Source organism: Lonchura striata, chromosome 12 (assembly GCF_050655825.1).
Source record: "Lonchura striata isolate lonStrDom1 chromosome 12, ASM5065582v1, whole genome shotgun sequence".
Classification (NCBI taxonomy): Eukaryota; Metazoa; Chordata; class Aves; order Passeriformes; family Estrildidae; genus Lonchura; species Lonchura striata.
In genome coordinates, this window is record NC_140714.1 from 222,032 (window position 1) to 243,127 (window position 21,096).

The 21,096-nt window shown below is 38.5% G+C and overlaps 1 protein-coding gene across 3 annotated transcripts in view; it reads left to right on the forward strand.

Annotated features, from left to right (window-relative positions):
• Positions 1-19,112, forward strand: part of FGD5 (FYVE, RhoGEF and PH domain containing 5) — a 79,598-nt gene extending 60,486 nt beyond the window's left edge. For 2 of the 3 annotated variants that reach the window (XM_085590199.1, XM_021542532.4), the window contains exons 13-21: positions 1,238-1,321; positions 2,769-2,848; positions 7,042-7,141; positions 9,183-9,320; positions 10,407-10,509; positions 12,518-12,648; positions 14,333-14,461; positions 16,126-16,274; positions 16,984-19,112. In XM_085590199.1, coding sequence (XP_085446325.1) covers positions 1,238-1,321; positions 2,769-2,848; positions 7,042-7,141; positions 9,183-9,320; positions 10,407-10,509; positions 12,518-12,648; positions 14,333-14,461; positions 16,126-16,274; positions 16,984-17,020 — 951 coding nt within the window. In that variant the 3' untranslated portion in view covers positions 17,021-19,112. Of the gene's footprint in view, positions 1-1,237; positions 1,322-2,768; positions 2,849-7,041; positions 7,142-9,182; positions 9,321-10,406; positions 10,510-11,120; positions 12,486-12,517; positions 12,649-14,332; positions 14,462-16,125; positions 16,275-16,983 lie in introns of those variants that run through there. The other variant, XM_085590200.1, reaches the window with a different exon arrangement.
• Positions 19,113-21,096: the final 1,984 nt, after the last annotated feature.

The window sequence follows — 21,096 nt, forward strand, 5'->3', positions numbered from 1 at the left end:
TCATGAATATGTGTGCCTTGCTTCACAAGCTTTGAAGTATCTGTCATGATTTCACTGTGTCAAGTTGTAGCTAGTGAGACCTCCAAATAACAGCCTACTGCTAAATAGGGGAGAAAATAAAGAAGGACAAAAAACAATAATGGGCACTTACAAAGCAAAGTAATGTTTAGTAAAATCTTGGGATATTAATCAAGGTTGTCATGATAATGGTATGCACCATAGTGTCATCCTTTATCAACAGTAATAAAAAAATAAGCAAGTTTTTAAAGAGATATATAACTTCTAAAATACATTTAAAACATTGAGTTTGCTATTCAAGAAGCCTCTTAGTAGATTATGTCAGGATGCTGAAAATCTCTTTCAGGAGTTCACTTCCTTGGGTTTCGTGCCCAGGTGCTGCAGGGCCCATTTTAGAGCCAGTGCTCTTTAATATCTTCATGAACAATAGGAGTGCAGCACTTGAAGGGATACGAAGTAAATTTGCTGATCATGCTAAACTAGGAGAAGCTGTCGACTTCCTTGAGGGCACCTTTCTGCAGAGAAACCTCAATTAATTAGAAAGATGAGCAATCACCAACCATAAGAAGTTTAACAAGGACTAGTGTTGGGAAGGGGAAACCCTGTAGTGTAGACTAGGCAATGAGGGCTGGAGAGCAGCACTGTGAAAAGGGACCTGTGGGTCCTGATCAGCAAAAGTTGAATATGAGCCAGCTATGCCCTGGCAGCCAAGAGGGCCAGCCGTGTCCAGGAGCACATCACCGGCTGGGCGAGGGAGGGGATTGTCCTACTCTACTCTGCACTGGGCAGCCTCATCTGGAGTACTGTGAGCAGTTTTGAGCACCACAGTATAAGGAGCTAAAGCTGTTAGAGAACATCCAAAGAAGGAACACAAAGATGGGTAAGGATCTAAAGGAGAAGTCATAGGAGGAGTGGCTGAAGCCGCTTGAATTGTTCAGCCTGGAGGAGACCGAGATCAGACCCGACAATGGTCTGCAGCTCCCCCAGGAGGGGCAGTAGAGGAGCAGCACCAGTCTCTGCTCTCTGACAGAATGCAAGCGAACAGAATGAAGCTGTCAGGAGAGGAATAGGCTGGCTATTAGGAAAGGGTTAGAGTTAGGTAACAGTCCCAGCAGTTCATCAAGTTACAGCTTGTTCCGGGTATACCCCATAGGAGAATGGGCAGGCAAGCCTGCAAGCCATATTGCAAATTACTGATTTTGTCTTTCTTTTCATTTAGATGAATGATGTTCTGCTGTACACATATCCCCAGAAGGATGGCAAATACCGACTGAAAAACACTTTGGCTGTGTCAAGCATGAAGGTAATGCTTCATCTGTATTAAAAGCTTGAATTAAAGTTTTATAGTGAACTGCTGGTGCTTTGCTGTCTTATGTCTCATATCCAGCAAGGGGAAAGAGGGGACGGACCTGTTATCAGGGCATTCCCTTGTCTCTTACAGGAGACAGAAGGAAAAACTGTAGAAAATAAACATAAAAATATTATCTCTAAGTCTGTGACTTAGTATGACAGCCTTATTCAGACTGCATAAATAATGCAAGCTAAAATCAGTTACCCTCCAATCATGAAGCAGGGAAAAGAAAATATTTATTATCCCATTTTGTCTCCAGCCAATGCATTCTTTTTCCCTTCAATATATTCACTAGAGCTTAGTCTGCCTGGTTTTAAATTCCTGCTACTCAAAATATACACATGGTGGGTTTTCATGTGCCTTTTAACTGTTTTCATCAAAAGCATTAATGGTTAAAAAAACAATTAGCCAACTTTATGGGGAAAAGGTGTATTCGAAGTAATTTCATGCAATGATATGAAACCAGTTTCTTCTTCAATAAATTTATAAATTACAAACACAATTAAGCTGTCCTTACACTCTTTCCCTGAGTACTCATTGGCATCAAAACCTATGCAACAGGAAATATTGGACCTTCATAACTGTTCTATAACTAATATTCAAAGTTGTATTTATTTGAAAGTGGATTTGAAGTGACAAGTCAAGAGTCTGATGATCTAGAAAACACACAAGATGAGAATTACTAATCATTAATTTCAGTGGAATGACATAGGAAGTTTAAGGTGTTGTGAAAAGGTGGTGGGGGTTGATCACCCCAGAGACCTGAGAGTTTAAAACTAACTCAAGGATCCCAGAAATTCCTAGGAATTGCCAAAATATTCTACTGTCTAGTGAAAAGGAGTTGTGGAGCAAGTTCCTACTGAGGTACATTTGAAACACTGAGTCACTATCATAATGATGCGTGTTGAAAAAAATGTGTGAAACCATGAACCTGTTGCTATTAGCAGGCTACTAATATACTCCATGGTAGGGAAAAATATTTTAGCTGAGCTATAGCTTTTAAGTTGGCTTTTCTTTTAAATTTTTTTCTGTTAAAAGAGCCATGCTGCAGACATGCATTTGCTGAAGTTCTTCACTGTATAATGCCTGCATGTCAGAAAAAAAGTGATTTCTGTTCATTACAAGCATAGACCAAAATGCTCTGACACTTGGCAGACTAAACATCTCCTATGTTTGTCATATTAAAACTGAACCCTCATAGATACTTCAATCCTTATCAACTGGATTATATGATTTTTTCCCTTCAGCATACCATCGTATTGAAATAGAGAAAAAAAACCCCTAATGCCCATCTTTTTGCACTGATATATGAAACAGATGGTTGAGACTTGTGCGGTGTACTGGTTATAGACAGTTTAACTCATGTCCACATTCATGTTTTCATGGCATTTGTTTCTAGGTCAGTCGCCCAGTGATAGAGAAAGCCCAAAATATCTTGAAGATTGAATACGATGAACATTGCCTGACCCTGTCAGCAAGGTACTGTTCCCAATTGTCTAGGGCAGAGAGTACTATATTCTAGAGCTGTATCTCTAGGTTAGTCCAACCAGTACCCAAGACTAAAATGGTATCTCATTTTTTTTTTAACTAGTGTTTTTCAGTCTGCTACTGGTGACAGACAATGGATGACTACTTGATTACACAATCAACATTCATTATAAATGCAAGGCTCATAAAGTGTAACTAATTCATTTAGCGTGCTCCCTAAAAACTCAAAGTTGAGTCTTGATAACATCGTAAAGAGAAAGGAAAGAAGAAGCCTGGGTACTTTCCATTATCTTTTACATTATTTCCCTGCAACGCTAGGGGTCTGTTATATCTCCCTGTTATAAGTTCTCTTGTTACCTGATACCTCTAGGGCTGTAAAACTCCTGGAGAAAATAGTAATTAGGTAATACCAGGAAACAGATATAAAAGTACTTAATAGTGCTTAAGTGTCAAAGTCAAAATTAAACCTTACTGGCAACCTCATGGATTTCTCTAATAAAAGGAATTTCACTAATGAGCTTGTGTACTGCTAGTATTGATTGCAACTGGGAGTCAAGATTTCCAGCCTAGGATCCCAAGCCAGTGCCAAAAAGAGGTTGTAGATCAGTTTCTGAACAGAATATAGCAGTGTACTGTATTTTTCATGGTTCTAGACCAAAACTATCCCGCTAATTCACATACAGCTATAGCAGAAAGGTAACTGATTTGTTTTCCACATAAAGTTTATTACAAAAGATATAGCACACTACAGTGATATTAAAATTAATTCTTTAAAAAAAGAAGGTCTTCAGTGCTTTTAAGTACTGATTTTCCCACTATCAGTCTGCAATTACAGTGTGCAACAGAACGCCTAGAAACACAGCCAACTTCCTAAATTACACAGTGCTAGAGAAAGATAGAGATGGCGCTTTCTAACTCAGAATCAGAACTTGGAGCTCTCATCCTTCCCAGAGCACTTAAAACCATATGTGGGGAGTGCTCAGGTACCAGTCAAAGCCTTTTCGTCCATTTCCTTTTATACCATAACCATATATGAGATTTCCATAGACCTCCACACTCTTCACAATCCTCAAAATATACGCAGTAATTATTAATTACCTGCCAGTTATAAAAGCAAGACGTGTACAGTACTTCTGTATTGTAGAGGGGACATTCTGTTGCATGTTCCCTTTCCCCAGACCAACTGAAATTGTCTTTCCTAATGAGCAGCTTGGGATGCACTGCTTGCATTATTAGGATGTTTCTTTGCCTTTTGTACTTTAATTAGGATAAACAAAGTATGTGAGGTAACTATGAGCTGTGTTTATTTGTAGATAGAACCAGGACCTGAGACTAAGGTTACCCTTCTGATAACAGACAGAGACTGGGATAGAGCCCCTTCCTCTCCTTATGCTGCTCATTCTGTGAGCAATCTGCCATAAGTCACCCAAGAACAGTTATTCCTCCTCCTTTTTGTACTGTCTGGCAGAGCTAATGAGATATCTGTGAGCCAGTAGCCAGCACACTCTCCTAATTCCATTGCATATCATCCTTGGCCTGTTACACTCGCCAAAAGAAGCACCAAAGGCAAAAAAGTGCAGAAGGCTTCAAGTATCCCTAAAGACTGTATGTTTTACTGCTCTCACTGAGGGGCTGCAAACTGCACTAAAGGCCAGTGGTTAACAACAAAGATGCAAACCTCAAAGCCTTTATATTTGTATGAGACAAGATGAGTGAACTGAGCAAATACAGCATGAGTGCCAGGGACTAAAGGCAGTAGACCAAGGATGACCAAAGCTCAGAAGTCAGCATGGCTATATGAACAGATGGCACTGTAAAGTCTTTCCATTTCCTGGTGAAAATGGCTCATTCACCTGAAGAGCCATGTTATTGGTTTAGCAGGGAGCTGCGAACAAATTTGAGCACAGCACTCCTTTATGGAAAAGGCCCATATGCTCTTGTATATTTATTTGCATTCCAAAAATACTAGTCTTGGACACAGGTATAACTCTGTGGTGCTTATATAAAATACCAGAGAAAATACTAGGAGAACACAGTCCATATTACCTCCTGAAAGGCTAATTTAGAGTGATAATGGTAGCACTCCGACAAAATCCCATCCTGGTCCAGTTTCTGTGTTCTGTGGATGTCCCCTGCTGTCTAGTGAAATACAGTGACAACTTGACCCCCTCTTTCTATTTGCGTAATGATGAATATGTGAGCTAACATGGATAACTGATAGCTCAGCACAGAAGATGCATCCCAAAAAATCCCACAAGGACCAAATATGGCAATGGTGAGTCAAGGGCTGAGCTTCTCTGAGTGTCAGAGGGTCAGCAAAAATTCCGCCATTGAATATGTAATTAAGAATAGGCCTATGCAAATTGACGTAATAAATCTTATCTATCAGGATATGGGTGTTATTCCCACATTTAGTCACTAAAAACCTGCAACTACTTCCTAGATATTTTTCATTGAGTGGAAAAGAGGCTTAAGGAGCCAGTTAGATATCAGACTTTTGCTAGCATGTTGTCCTTCTTACCTGTCTTTCCTAAAGTGGCTTTAATTTCCACCACTGTATGGGCCATGATTTCCTTTGTGTTTCTTTTGGGTTTTTAAAATAATATATTAATTCTCAAGTGAAGAGAATTTCCATTAAAGAATTAGCAAGACAAATGTTTAAATCAGGAAAATTGAGACTTCTTTTAGTGTTTTCTAGGCAGTAGACATGATTTGTCTGGGAGATACAGACGTCTTCAGATTTCTTTTTACATGTAATTTGACAGGTGGTAACTTTGGTAGTAATAAGGAGTGATTAGGCTAAACAGAGTTCTGAATAACCTGGTCTAGGGAAAGGTGTCCCTGCCCATGGCAGGTCCGTGGCATGAGATGATCTTTAAGGTCTCTTCCAACCCAAACCATTCTGGGATTCTATGACTAGTAGTGTGACTCTTTACAGAGGTGATCTCCTGTAATATAGCTACTTGGCTTAGCTAAGGAACCTCAGCTCCTCAGCTCCTAGGAAGCTACCCAATTTGTAGTACATACACTGGCTCAGAGTTTCTGCTCCAGGCTGATGTTTGTCAGACAAGGGCTTATGCTTATAGTGCAGAGGGATACCAAGTCAAAGATCATCAAGAAAATCTGGCATTTCCTCTTTTTTGTGCCTTTTTTTTTTTTTCTTTTTTAAGACCACAAAGCAGAAATTGTTCTCAGATGTCTTATTTGATGGTCTTCATGAAGACAGTGTGAGGAAATCACAGCTGAACAGCAGCTGGCAATGATGCCACTGTTAGTTTATACAACAAAGTCTAGTGAGTAGCTTTAATGTGAGTGGCTGGTATGATCTGGAGAGGGGAGACCACACTGAGTTAATTCTCTCCTGTGAGCAGAAACCACTAGAGCTATGCAGAGTGTCAGATGAGCAGGAAGTGCACAGTTTGAAGTCACAGCAGAAAAAAACAGCTAAAACAGGCAGGATACCTCACGGCTGTAACAGAGCAAATGCATTTGTAAAATAACAGGCATCCACCCTGCTGGTTTTTGGGGATAGGTGGACTAGAAGGGAAATGCGAAGTGCTCGCTGGTTTGCCTTGTGCACAGAGGGCATCTAGGGGCCGGTCTGGAGAACTACTGGCCTCCACGCGTAACTGCAACTCCAGGGAACACCCAGCTTCCTTCGCTAATGGCTGTCCTGGCTTCTTCTGTTCCAGGAAACTGGAGGTTGTGAAGAAGATGAGGGAAAATCGAATCATTCACATCTCTACCGTGGGCGATACACTTCTGCATTTCCCAACATGCAATTCACCTAAGCAGCCCACTGTAGAGATGAGCATAAACACGCTTGCTTTGAGCAACTCATATATGCCAACACTCTATGCACTAGAGTGCCTAAAAGTAGGGCAGACAGGACAAAAAGAGACACTTCATATTGTCCTGTATGATCTAGGATTGAGCAGCTTATAGCAAAGCCAGAGATTACTTTGAAAAATTTTAAAGGGCATTTAGTTCCTTCCCAGTCACAGTCCTAAGCATGGAGCTACACTAATCATCATTCTGAATATGTCAAACAGTAAATTTTGTTCCTAGTTATAAAATTATAAGTTCAGCAAACATTCATAAAGTGAAACTTTTCTCCTCTGATCAGTTTGTTTCAGTCTTTGCTGTACATGGCATTGATTGTTCTGCTGTATTTCATTTCCCAGCTCTTGCTCAGAAAGGGATGACTGGTACAGCTGCATCACCAAACACATCCCAGATGACTGCAAAGCTCACAAGACTTCGACTTTCCACAGTAGCGTGGAGGTAAAAGGAGGCCAAATCTTTCAATGCTTGAAAAGGGAAGGGAGAGAGGAAAGGAGGAGGGTTGTACAATATGGAGTTCCTAGTAGCCAGACATTCTATTTTCATTTAAACAAGCATGCCAAGCTTGAACAATGAAACTCATCACAGCTCATGGGCCACCTCTGAAATATGAATCACACTCCATACTCTGTGGCCTTTGCTTAGTTTTTCTGAAGGAAGATTGTTTTGTCCTAAACGGCAAACAAGTAGTTATTATGGATTCATTGAAAATAGCTACAAACTTCATAGATTAAAAAAGAAAAACCCCAAGCTACCCATTATTTACACTAATATCATATACACAATAAAGTCCCTACCAGTGCAAACCGCACCAGTAATACTGAAATTATGTGCAATTATGTGTATTCTCATTATTTTCAGTTATTCTACTCCCAGTTACAGAGGCAAAACCTGCATCTGATAAAAAGTAAAAAAGTTATTTTAGATTACATAGAGCTCCAGTTTTACTAAGTAAGAAAGAGTGCTGGTGAGGCCACATCTGGAGTGATGTGTCCAATGCTGGGTTCCTCAGTATGACACATGGAAACTTTGGGAAGAGTCAACAAAGGGCAGCAAAGCTGATCTTGATGTTGATGAGGGACTGGAGCATCTCAGATAGGAGAAAAGGTTGAGAAAGCTGTGACTGTTCAGCCAGAAGAGAAGGCTCAGGAAGCATCTATTGTATGAATACCTGGAGGGTACAAAGAAGAAAAAAACAGGCTCTTCTCAATGGTGTCCAGTGACAGGACTAGACGCAGTGGCCACAAACTGAAATACAGGAAATTTCATCAAACAGCAGAAAATATTTTTTTCACCCTGATGGCAACTGAGCACTGGCACCCATGGTTGCCTGAGGAGGTTGTGAAGTCTCCATCCCTGGAGATGTTCCGAAGACACCCAGACACGGTTCTTGCCAACTGCTAATATGTGGTTCCGCCTGAGCAGAGTGATTGAATCAAGTGGCATTCAGAGTTCCTTTCAAAAGTTAGCCATTCTATAAATGAACTTTTTAAGACCTCAGAAAGTAAAAAATTAATTCAAAAGCAAATAAGGTACTTTTTTTCCTTGCCTGTATCTAATCTCCTTGTAAATACTTAACAGAAAAAAAGTCAGTTTAGTGATCTAAACCAAATCCTTTTCAAAAACTGAAACAATAATTTCTTTTACATCTCTGCCTCTGGTATAAACTTGAATGTTCACATAGAGAAACTTGGAGGAATTTGATTTGTTTAGATCCTGTGTGTTGACAGAAGTCTAATTTCCACACAGGAAACAATCCTTCAAAAACCCAAAAGTTTGTCCTACTTGTGCCAAATCTTGAGCTGTTGTGAACTGACAATGGGGCACTCATAGTACTTTGATGCTGAACCTGAAATAGCACACCTTATTAGCTTGCGTTCAGTTCCACACTGATCGTGGTTCCCTGGGCTTGGAGCAAAGGCACCTGAACATCACTGCCATGTAATGCATTTTCTAAAGCTGCTTCTACATCTTGAAATCAACCAGAAAGCATGGATCAGATTTTGAGTGGGGTAAATTCATCTTTGCTTTTACTGTTTTCTTTATTCTCTCTTCCTTTATCACACAGCCATCCCGAGGTATAATGACAAAGAGCTCAGGTGCTTTTTCAATTGAGAGTTGTAGAGCTTTTTATGGATATTATTTCAAAAAAATGCTAACAAAAAGATGTTTTTAAGTCATGTTCCTACCTGCAATTTTCATATGGAATTATCAGATACTTGTGTGATGTGGAAGAGTGTCAGAGCCTGACCAAAAATAGATTTATGTGGATTTTTGCTTTTTGTTACTCTGGCTTTAACAGCAGCGTGTACTAATCTTTCAATGCTGAACCAGCTGTATGTCACTTATATAAGTGCATTAGGAATGAGAAAATTTGGGGATCTTGGCAGATGAAAGTAGATTGAAATGAGAGAATTGTATATAATGCAACAGGGCTGACTAAGTGTGGATGCTTCTTCATTTATTCTTCTTTGATTTTAAGCTAAGGGAAAGGCTTGGAATACCATTGGGTGAGAGTCCTCCTACACTGGTGCCCGTGTCCCATGTCATGATGTGCATGAACTGTGGCTGTGACTTCACCCTCACTTTGAGGCGACATCATTGCCATGCCTGCGGAAAGGTAAGAGCTGTGCAAGCTTCTCAGGGGATATTTATTCACACCTCTAGGATACTGGCTGCCACTGCTGTAACCTAAAAATTTGTAGCAACATCAAGATCAGAATTCGACTTCTTACAGAACCAGTGAGTGCTTTGCTAAATTAGCTGGTTAGGTTTCTAATGTTACTAGAAGGAATAACGGTAACCTTGCCTTAAGGTCAAATTACCTCCCAAAGGCTAGTTGTTAAAAGGCTGACATGGTAATTGTTGTTGAGTGCAGCCCTTGCATCTAACACGCAGCTAGCTATAGCGACAATGAAAAGATACACTAAAAATATAGGCTCTGTTCTGGACCAGAGCAGTAACACAACTACTCCATGTCCTGTCCTAATAACAGCTGGCAAAATGATCTTCCAAGGAAAGTGAAGAAACTCAGCAACAGAGCATGGTTTGAGATCAGAGACTAAAGGGAAGGTTTCCTCTGTGCTCCAAATGGATGTTGTCATTTGCCCTAAAGCTCAGGGGATTTATAAGCTTTCTTGGTTTTGTCCCTTAACCTCTGACTACAGAGATTTGCCTGTATACATAAACCCGTAGTCCTGTTTTAACCCACAGCCGTCTTTTAACCTGATTTTTAAATTTATTTTAATAAATCTACCAGCAATTTTTGATAGGATAAAAAAGCATTTAACTTCATCTTTTTTCCTAATTCCATGAGAAAATCAATCTAAACGTACGCAGGATTTGGAGGAACACACAAGCTTGTTTAAGAAAACAGTATAACTAACAAAGCTACAAAGACAGAAGTTATATTGAAGTGGTCTTTCTGTGATTCAGTGGTAGGGAAGGTGTAAATTCCTGGACAGAAGGACACAGCAGTGGTGTGCAATGAAATACAGTGACCAGTTCTGCTTGGCTTACAACAGTGTAAAACTACAGCAATCACATTGCAAACAGCAGGCTTTTCCTGACTGCCACAGACTCAGGAAAGAGTCATGTCTGTTCCACTATCCAACTTCCTCTCCCAGCCAGCTTAGGGGATTTGTTTTGTATATACGCATCTATAAATTTATATTGTATTTATGTGCCTCTCCTCTTGCTGAAACAGATTGTATGTCGAAATTGTTCAAGAAACAAGTACCCCATGAAGTACCTCAAAGATCAAGCAGCCAAAGTCTGTGATAGCTGCTATGTGGAACTTAAGAAAAGAGGTAAGATTCCTTCATTCTTGGCAAAACTGACAAATCGACTTCCTGCTTGTATAATGGGGATGACTTAGGACCTGCCTTCTATATTGTGTTTTGTTAAATAGTGCTCCTCATTTCAAGGTTGAGCACGTGTTTTGAGGTTCTGGGAGAGCCAGGCAGTATAGCAGCTAAAACTGTTTAGAAAGCCATAAAATCAAGTTTAGCCAACTGTTTTTTCAGACTGGAACAGGGGAACTTAGGTTAGCTATACAGTAGAAATTCTTTGCTCAGAGGATGATGAGGCCCTAGCATAGGTTTCCTGGAGAAGCTGCAGCTGCCCTGTCCCTTGGAAGTGTTCCAGGCCAGGTTGGATGGATCTTGGAGCCACCCCACCTGGTCTAGTGAAAGGAGTCCCTGCCCATGGCAGGGGATGGAACGAGATGAAGTTTAAGGTCTCTTCCAACTCAAACCATTCTGGGATTCTATGATTATAAGACAGTTCTTTGAGAGCTCCCCTAGCCTTTAGATAAACCAGAATAATGATAAAAACAATGTCCTCCGAGGAGCAGCTGAGGACTGAGTTTGCCTTCTTTGAAGATAAGGAGTCTGAAAGGTGACCTCATTGCTCTCTGCAGCTTCCTGAGGAGGGGACATGGAAACAGTGGTGCTGATCTCCTCTCCCTCTGATCCAGTGACAAGACACATGAGAAAGGTTCAGCACTTCGGCAGGGAAGGTTCTGACTTGACATGAAGAAACCTTTATTTTCCCAGAGGGTGGCCAAACATGGGAACAGGCTTTCTAGAGAGGTGATCTATACCCCATGCCTCTCAGTGTTTAAGAGACATTTCAACAATGCCCTTAATAACATGTTTTAATGTTTGGGCAACCCTTAATTGGTCACGCAATTGGACTAGATTATTGTAGGTTCTTCCTAACTGAACAATTTTATTCTATGATGTAATTATAGGTAATAACTATTCCTTGTCATTTCTAATTAATTATCCATTAAAATAAAACAATGTCTTTGTGGTTCTTCACTGTCCTCATCCATATTGTAGCTTTCACAAAAATAAATACTGAGGCTAAGTGCAGAGTCACTAAGAGCTGTTCTGCAGGGCAAGTTTATCTAGTTACAGATGAAAGTGTGAATTCAAAACAGAAGAGCTACTGCCTATCTAGAATTTTGTATTATCCTACTATATAAGTATCTTCTGATTGAAGTACACATCCAAATAAAAGACAAAAGAGGAAGAGGGGTTACAAATATATGAACAGAGAGTGAACAGGAAATAATTTTCTTGCACAACTACTCATGTAGACAGTCTCTAAAAGTAAGCTTACTACATTGCCAGGAAAAAAAAGTCATGGACAGATGAAGTTTCATTTTTCCTTCCTGATTAAAGAAATTCACACTAGCCAAGAAAACACATAAACAGATGCTGTCATAACAGCCAAAAAAGTATCCCCAAGCCATTGTGTGCCCAGAAACAGTAACTTGGATTTGTATTGAACTAATGCTGTGCTTTACTAAGAGCTTTCAACTTATGTGTTGCCAGAAGTGAAATCATGAAGATATGAACTCAGACATGTGGGCCTAAGGGAAATTTTCAGATACAGAATAACTATCTCCCATGTACTATTCAAAGAATGGTTCATACAGAAAGAATGTTGCATTAGTGAATCTATCCTGGAAAGGTGTTACAGAACATAGAGGAGAAAGATGTCAAAGTCATTTGCTAAATGCTCATTTTAAATAAGAAGACAAGCTGTGTTTTGTGCTTTGTCAGCTTTCTTGCAGGCCTTTTCAAGAAACTTTAGGTTAGTTTACCATTAACTGAGGGTGCCATGGAACCCACACATTAGACTTAAAAAGGTGCTTCGAAAGAAAGGCTAAAATAAAAACTGTGTATAGAGGAGGCATTGCATGTTCCTTAGTTATTTGTATTAGTGTATCATGTGTCTAGCCTAGCCTGATGTATACCAACTTACCCATTTCCCCCCTTCCCTTTCTGAATTTTCTTAATCTTGCAGAGCGGCCACTAAGTGTGAGCTTCCCTCCAACTTCATCCAGGTGTTCAAGCAGTGCCTTCTCCTCTGTTTTCCACAATATTCATTATTCATCTTTTAAGAAACAGAAGAAAATCCCTTCAGCTCTCATGGAGGTAGGAACCAAGCTGCCCGAGAAAGGCAAGGAGCTGTAGAAAACTGTGTGCTCATATTTCAGCAGCTATGTTTTTAATTTATACTGAGTGCAGTGGGTTCAGCACATGCCTTAGTTTACTTTCATCATGCAATTTTTTTTTTTCTTTTCACATTAGTGTTTAAAATACAAAAATACTCTGATCTCTAAAGATACTACAGAAATGTCTTGAGCCCACTGAGAGAGTGGGAGAGTATGGTACTTTAATTTGCTCATCAGCCTATGAAGTCTTGAAAAAAACTAAAATGCTTTCAAGGTACTAGATAGAACAATAGGGCAGATCAACAGAGCACAATATACTCTTCATCAGTTACCTTTCTTAACAAGACCCTCACTTCTGAAATATTACTTTGATTTCAAGAAAAATAAAATAACACTTACTTAGGAAATAGACTGAGTAGTACCCCTTGGCAGTCAATTCAAGAGCATACATGTTTCACCAGGCACTTTCCCTCTAGCTCAAGCAAAACTATTTCAAATCAAATGGGTAAAATCTTGACTTCACCAATGTAAACAAAATTCTCACAGATTTCAATGGGGCCATGATTTCTCCAATTGTGTTAATTTTCTTTCCAGGAACAAGGTGCCGGTCATGTTCATGATTGATTCTAGATAGCTAAACTGCCCACTGAACTCGAGTACAGTAAGGTACTCCCATTTCCTGCAGGCATTTATCTTTGTATTAAAGAGAGTAGGGTGCAAACATCTTGCTGAACTCATTGTGCAGTTGAGACACTGGAATTTCTTGAGGTTTGTTCATGAAACTCCGCCAAAGATACAAGCATGTAATACAAACACACAAATTGAGTACTAAAAGAACTAGCAGGCAGAATTTCAACCCCATGAGGAAAAAAGCATCACCTTTCTATCCACAGAGAAGCAGCACATCTTTATTAACATGAACTATCTCACAATAGCATTACTCCAAGTCCTGGAACATTTCTGTTCTTCTGCAAAACACTGCTATATTAATTCTCAGTCATCTCTTGTATCAGTGTTACCAGAACTGGTTTTGAATCTCTGCTCTTTGTTTCCAAGTCAAATACTACTACAGTTTACTGCTGAAACTAATGTTATACACTGCATTCTATGGGTGCTTGTGTATAGTTCCATCTACTCAAAACCTGGATTCTTAAGAACATTAAGCCCTTAGACCTCAAAATATTTTTATGAGAGGAGCAAGTCTTCTCAGAAATATGATTTCAAAAATAAAACCAAGTAATTACCAAAGTGATTAACATAAATTAATATCAAAACACATCAAGGCTGTATATATATACCAACATCTCAAAAGTGTTCAGCCACAAGACTGTAATTCACTTCTGGAAGCAATGTACATTGGAAATACAGAAAGCACCCAAAAACCACCAGATACGGGGCAAGGGACAAGTTTGGCTTTTCAGAACACAACTGTAAACTTGCTGACCTTAATAATAACCAACTGCCTATCTTCTGTTAAGTTACTGAGAATTAAGTTTAACTATAAATATTCTAAGATTTAAAAAAACCATAATACCATGCTTATATTTTTTCTGTATCAATGCTTTTAAGGTTTAACTTAGTGGTTGGTGTGATGCAAACATGCATAATCAGGAGGGAAAAAGACTTTGCTGTTACAAATCTTGATTTCTTCTACTGTGCTCCAGGTGGCAGCCTCAGGAGAGGGAGCTACCATCAGTGGTTACCTCAGCAGATGTAAGGGGGGCAAAAGACACTGGAAGAAACGGTGGTTTGTTATCAAAGGCAAAGTTCTCTACACCTACATAGCAAATGAGGTACTGTGCAATCTGTCTTGAAATAGTTTTCTATCTGAGACTCCTTTTTTACTCCCTAGAGGCAGGAGACCAGTAAATGGGAAAGGTATAAACAGTAGTTCTTCCAACTTCCTGCTTCTGAGACCTGGTCCTAATAGACTGACTCAGCCACAGTCCTAGTTAGACCTGTCACACGCTGCCTTGATTTGATTTCTTATTATTCATACTGTTATGAATTGTCAGCCACTGGGAACCTTAACATACATATTTACACCTAAAGATTTCAAGATCCTTCTCTGGTGTACTTAGTAACTGTCACATATTTTTTTAGATAGAAATTACTATGATCCATTTCTGGTGGGGAGGAACATCTTGTAGTTTGGCAAATATAAATAAGACATGCTTGTCCAACTAGCACTGACAGGGAAAGACAGGAGGCAGTCTGCAGAAGTGAGAACAATGCCTTCTGTGTTGGCCTGCAAGCTCTTCCTCACAGTCAAGGAGGCTGGGTATCAGCTAGATCATTTTTATGTATTTTATCCCTTTTCTTATTTTATAATAGCTGTAATACAGATAAACTTGACATGTGATATAAAGTTTGGTTATAATGGATAGATTTCATAAGCAAAACCATAAAAATTCATTTTGCTCAAATAAAGGATATAGAAGGTAAAAACCTGTCAAAGCAATGCTTGGTACTTTAAGCCTTTAGAATACTTGGCAAACATCAGATATTTAAACTTGCATCACCATCACCCCTGTGATGGTTACACGAAGCAAGGTTATCCCCTTTAAACAGATGAGGAGATTGAGTCACAAAAGGATTCATGGTTTGCCCAGCAGTTTAGACCATTAGTATCAAATTCAGTATCCAACACAATTACATTATCTCTTTTAACCTTAAAAGTGATTATTTCTGGTTCAGCAATAGGAAAAAGAGCAACAATGGGTTACTTTACATTCCTGGTCTGCAATTTACCTTCTAAAAGCAGAGGCAAAGGCAATACACACATATAATCTACCTAAATACAGTGACCAAAACTGCAGTTATCAGTAACAGCTAACCTGCAATTTCATTAAGGCTTATGTTTTCTTTACCTTGTACAAAGCTATGTCTGCCAAGCAAAATTCATGGAAGTTTCTTGGGATTAAATTAATGATTAATTGCATTACTAACGAGGAAATTTCCAAGCAGCCTTTTGGAAAGCATGTGTGCTGCTTGAGAAAGGGCAGGTTTCTAAAAAAGTCACTAGTGTTGTGAAAAGAAATGACAAGGTACCAAAAGGACCACTACTTGAAGCCAGCAAATAAAAAAGATTGAAAGAAACATAACTGGAAGTGAGTCTCGGGCTTTCAGAACTGCTGCTGTACTCCTAATAATCTCAAGTTTGCCTCCAGGACCATAATGTCAAAGGCAGCCATTAAAATCATGGCTAATTTGACCTTCACAGCCATGTGGATGATCATGAAGGACTGGACTTTGAGAGCTGGTGTTCAAGACTCAGACTAGATAAAACATGTGCAGTACTCAGGCACTGCTCCTGTTTGGGTTGAAAGCCATGTGTCCAGCAGAACATCCACACTACTGCTTTTGCAGAACTGTCACAGAGGGGTTGTATCATTTGCTTTTCAGAAATAGCCTCAAACTGTCTCTACATTTTGGTTCACTTCTTCTTCACTTTCAGGACAAAGTTGCTACAGAAAGTTTGCCTTTGTTGGGTTTCACCATTGCTCCAGAAAAGGAAGAAGGAAGCTTGGATACAGTTTTTCATCTCTACCACAAGCAGACGCTCTTTTATAGCTTCCGAGCAGAGGATTACAATTCAGCACACAGGTATGGGGATAGATTTCCACATTAGCCAGTTAGCTTATGTAGGGATTTTTCCCTCCTTCAATTCAGAATGCCTTTATAACAGATGAAACAAACAGCTTTCAGAATTTTGATTAAGCCAGATTGCATGTGACTGGCCTGACTGACATTAAAAATCTACCTGGTGCTTTTCAGTTCCTTCAGGAAGGAGAATTTGCTCCCTTCTGTAGGTAAAGAAGAGACTGAGCCTCAAAGGTCATAGCTAGAAGTCTGTCAAAGGTGATTACTGTAGAAAAACTTCTAGTTTGCATGCTAAATTTACCCATTTCTTAGTTTTCTCATCAACAAATGATTGTATTTCCCATTCTAATGTTACTGCTTACACATAATAAGAGTCACAAAATTTGTAATAAAAATCCAGCACCCCAAGACACACAGAAAAAGAAATAAGTATTTATAGGAGGTTTTGTTGCTTTAAATCATACTTCACCAGATTCATCTTTCCTATTCTAAGAAAGCACTATCTTCAAGATTTTACAATAAACTACTGGTCAAGATTGTACTGAAAGCAAGAGTCCCAGTACTCAGCTCCCTGCTTGAATCACAGAACTATTGTTCCTCATTAGAGCTGGGATGGAAAATACAGTCTTCTTCATGTTTTATGTTCTTGAAGTATTTATTTTTCTTAAAAAAAAAAATTATATGTACCATTTTTCTTTCCCCTACTTTTTAGGTGGATTGAAGCCATGGAAGAAGCATCCATATTATAGCAGCTTTCACTCAATGAACTTGGAATAAATTCTCAGATTTCTATACATTTCCAGCAACCCTCTTCTGATTTAGAAAACTGAACAGTGTATTTCAGGTCCACTGGCCACACACACTGGATCTGAACTGTTTCCAGCTTGCTCTTTTTCTTCCTCCTTCTTACATACTCATTGTTGCAAATGAAAACTTCAAGATAAGAAATTATTTATAGTGACCTTTATGTCTGTGCAAGTTCAGCCTGCACTATAAGCTTCTCTTCTGATCCCACAGTAACCTAAGTCTAACGTCAAGAACAGAAAACACATGGAAATATTGACTATAGTAAGTAACAGACTCAGTTTTACTTATTCCAGACTACTATCATATTTCATTGGGTTGATTTTGATGTCTATTGTGACATGAGAAACAATGCAGTAAACAACAAATGATCATTTAAAGCACTTTATCATTTTTTATTGAACTACAGCTTCATTTTCTTCATGTTTCTAAGGAGTTCTCTGGCCTGATTACTCATCCATTAACAGGTGCCAGCATGAAATTATGCCCCGCGTATGCTAAATTGTTTCCACAGAAAATGAAGTAAAAACACCTTCGATTTACCTGGTTTACCAACACTTCACTGACCATGATCCAACATAGTTACTTACTAACAATTATAATTTTACACAAATCACCGTATAATTTATGTTAAAGGTTTAGTTTTGTATCACTGCAGTACTTTGAAATGCACTCAAGTAGCTCTACAGATCCAGATGCTGAATTATCTCTCTAAATACTTCAGACTCAAACTCAAAGGTTATTTTTAATTTATTATAAAACTACAGTTTTTATTTAACACATCTACCTAGCAGTGTTAAGACTTTTATTATCTATTTAAATACTGTATCTTTAATACCAAAATTCCTGTTATTTCTGTGGTTCTTGTTATGAAAAATGTCATCAAAAGTTTAATCCACATAACCAGTACAGCATTTGAAATATGGTGGGTGGACTGAAATGCACTTTTCTAAACCTGCTCTGCTGGAGTCACTTGGAACTCCTGTGGCCACACCTGTCCTATGTCAGACTGCTGTGGTGCTTTACATCAGCTGAGGATATAGATCTCTAGAGTTTGGGGGGTGTTTTGTTGGGTTTTTTTTGTTGTTGTTGTGTGGGTTGTTTTTGTTTTAATTTTTTTGGGGGGTGTGGGGTTTGTTTTGTTTTTCTTGTTTGTTTGGTTTGGTTTTCTTGTTTTGGTTATTGTTGTTGCAGTGGGGTATTTTAATGTTTTGGGTGGGAGTTTTTATAAAGATGACTGAGAGGTGATGTTCTAATCATTGCAACACAGTGGTTTTGTCCTCAGTCATAATATTTAACTGAGGAACAGAATGACATCTATGATTAAAATATATCTTTGTATAAAAATAACACGCTCAAGAATTTACTTGCATTAAATTATATTGGTGGGAATTTTTATTACATTTATTTTTCACTTTCTTCAAGGAACTTAATGGAGATCTGAATTTCTGACCCTAACAAATTTTTTAGAATTGTCCATATTTTAAAGGTCTACAATATATATCCAAATGGTAAGGTAGATCAGTTTATCACCTGAATAAACAAGTTTAGAGAAACATCTACCACTAAATACAAAGGTCATTTTGGGGTTTTTTTTTTTTTGATACACCTGAGTCTGACCATTCCATTAAGCATATATTATCATGTGCAAACAGAAACCAAGAATGAGAAAAATAAAACTTCTGTATTCTTTAGTTAATGGATGAACAGCAAGCTTAACTTTGTTTCATGTAAGAGACATAGCCTTGCTACCAATACACTGTAAATCTCCCCTTGAAAACATTTTGCACTGACAAGAAAAATAAGACAACATCGAATACAGAGTAAGATCTCTAACTACGGTCTGAAACAAAACAAAACTGCACTACAGAATGACAATATTATGAAGATTCAGGTGCTGACATGTAGTGACTGTTGTATGAAGCTTTCAGTTAGAAGCAGGAAATGAACATGAAAATAATTTGTTGTAAAAAATAAGATACAGTGCTATTAAACATTGGTTTAAGTAATGTAGAGAAATAAAAGAGCAAAACATAACTGCAGTTCTACAGGCTTTTCCTTTACACCATTACTACCTTTGACTCCAACCCTGCAGTTCCAGTTACTGTTAGAGACACTTGCCTGTTAAGCAGTTCTCTGACAAATAAGGAAAAGCATCAGAAGATGGTACTGGAGGCCTTCTGGTAGAAACAGGATTTAGACCTAATTGGTATGATGATGTGCTTCAATCACACTGATTTATCTTCTAGAAACCCTATCTGTTTTACTTCATCTTGACTTCAGTTACAGATACAAATGGTCTCAATGCAGCATAAAGAGAAAAAAAAATTAAAGAAAATGTCCTCACAATTTCAATCCTGCTGTTAACTGAATCTGAGCAAAGCTAAGCACCACAGACAGAAATATTTATTTCAGAGTTAACCCAGTAATCACCTTTTAGAAAATGCTAACATATTAAAATAGAGGTACATATTCAGCTGACATTTACTTACACAGCTTTTTCATACTAATTTCTAGCTAGTATTACTCCTTCAAAACAAAAATTTTGTTCCATGTCTTCACAAATATGATAAAAAAATTTAGTAGCAAGTCACAAGGTTCAAGCTGCTCAGCCAACACCTGGGATCAAGCTTCTCCCATATGTTGTTTCAGAGTTTTTCTGTTTAATTGATTTATTAAAAAGCATTAAGTTTATTAGTTATTATTTGCAAATAATATTTAGACCTGTGTTATGGTATACGCCTAGTTAAAATCTGGTTTTTAAACAGTTATTAATTTTTTCTTCTAAATCAAAGTACAAGTCATTTGGAGATGGACTATACCACTCACACAAGCACTGCTCGTCAAGACCTTGGACTGCTACCCTTTCTGAGCTAGTTCTCTGCTGCTTTTACCACACAGCTATGAATACCAATGAGGCTTTCCTATTTGCATGCTGCTTTGATACAAAAGCAGTAAAAACTATGTTGGCTGTAACAACAGTACATGAATATCCGTGCTTGTGAAGGTGAAAGAAAGAGACAATATTCAGTGAGGAGAAAATGTATTCCTTTAAATACTGAGAGAAAAAACACTAGTCTAACTCCACAAATAACTTAGGAATAAAACTGCGTATTAAAAGCTGTGATTCTTCAGCCTAGGTAACACTGTAACATCACTTTTCATCACATTTTGACAAGAAAGTTTCCAGACTCCAGGGAATTGTGGTATGAGGTGAAAGGTAAAACTTGATGATCATGAAGGTCTTTCCCAACCTTAATAATTTTATGTAGTGATATTTTTCTGCAGTCAAGAAAACCTACAGCAGACAGCAAACTCACTTTTACTAATAAAGAGACAAACATGGAGAAATGAGGGAAAACCTCCCACTTGATGGAGGGCACCAGCTTTCCTCTGCACTGCCCAGCCATGTACAAACCCAAATGAAAGGCATGAGGATTCATACTTTAAAAATCATCTGCTAACACTTAAAAGAGAGATTTAAATTGAATGTGGCATTAACAATACCAAACAGTTCTATTAAAACCTTGTCAGTCACTTGTAATGGTTGATTTCTTCCATACTAAGTATTGGCTCGGCTCTGACAATTTACCTTGGAAGTTCCAGAAAATATTCTGGAAAGCAACTGAAAATAGAACTTAAAAGAACCCCAAACAACTGAGCTCTACAGTACTATTTATCCCAAATATTCAAAACGCATGAATAACCTCAAACCATATTTGTATTTTATATTATTTGGCATGCCCCAAGTTTTGATCCCTCTTAGTCCATTATGCAATTTTACTGCCACCACCATAGCCAGAGAGAGAGCTTTGGCCTCTTGCAGCCCACACATTCATTGTAGAGGTCCTCTCCTTCCATGCCTAGAGCCTCGTTCCCTCCCTGCAAGTAACGCACATCTTACCTTTATTCCATAGGGAATTTAGTCTGTTCTCCTGGGCAGGGAATAATTTCCACAGGGTCTCTTTCCTTCTCTTTTTGTGTGGCAGCTTTGCAGCATATTTTTTTCTTCTAAGGCAAC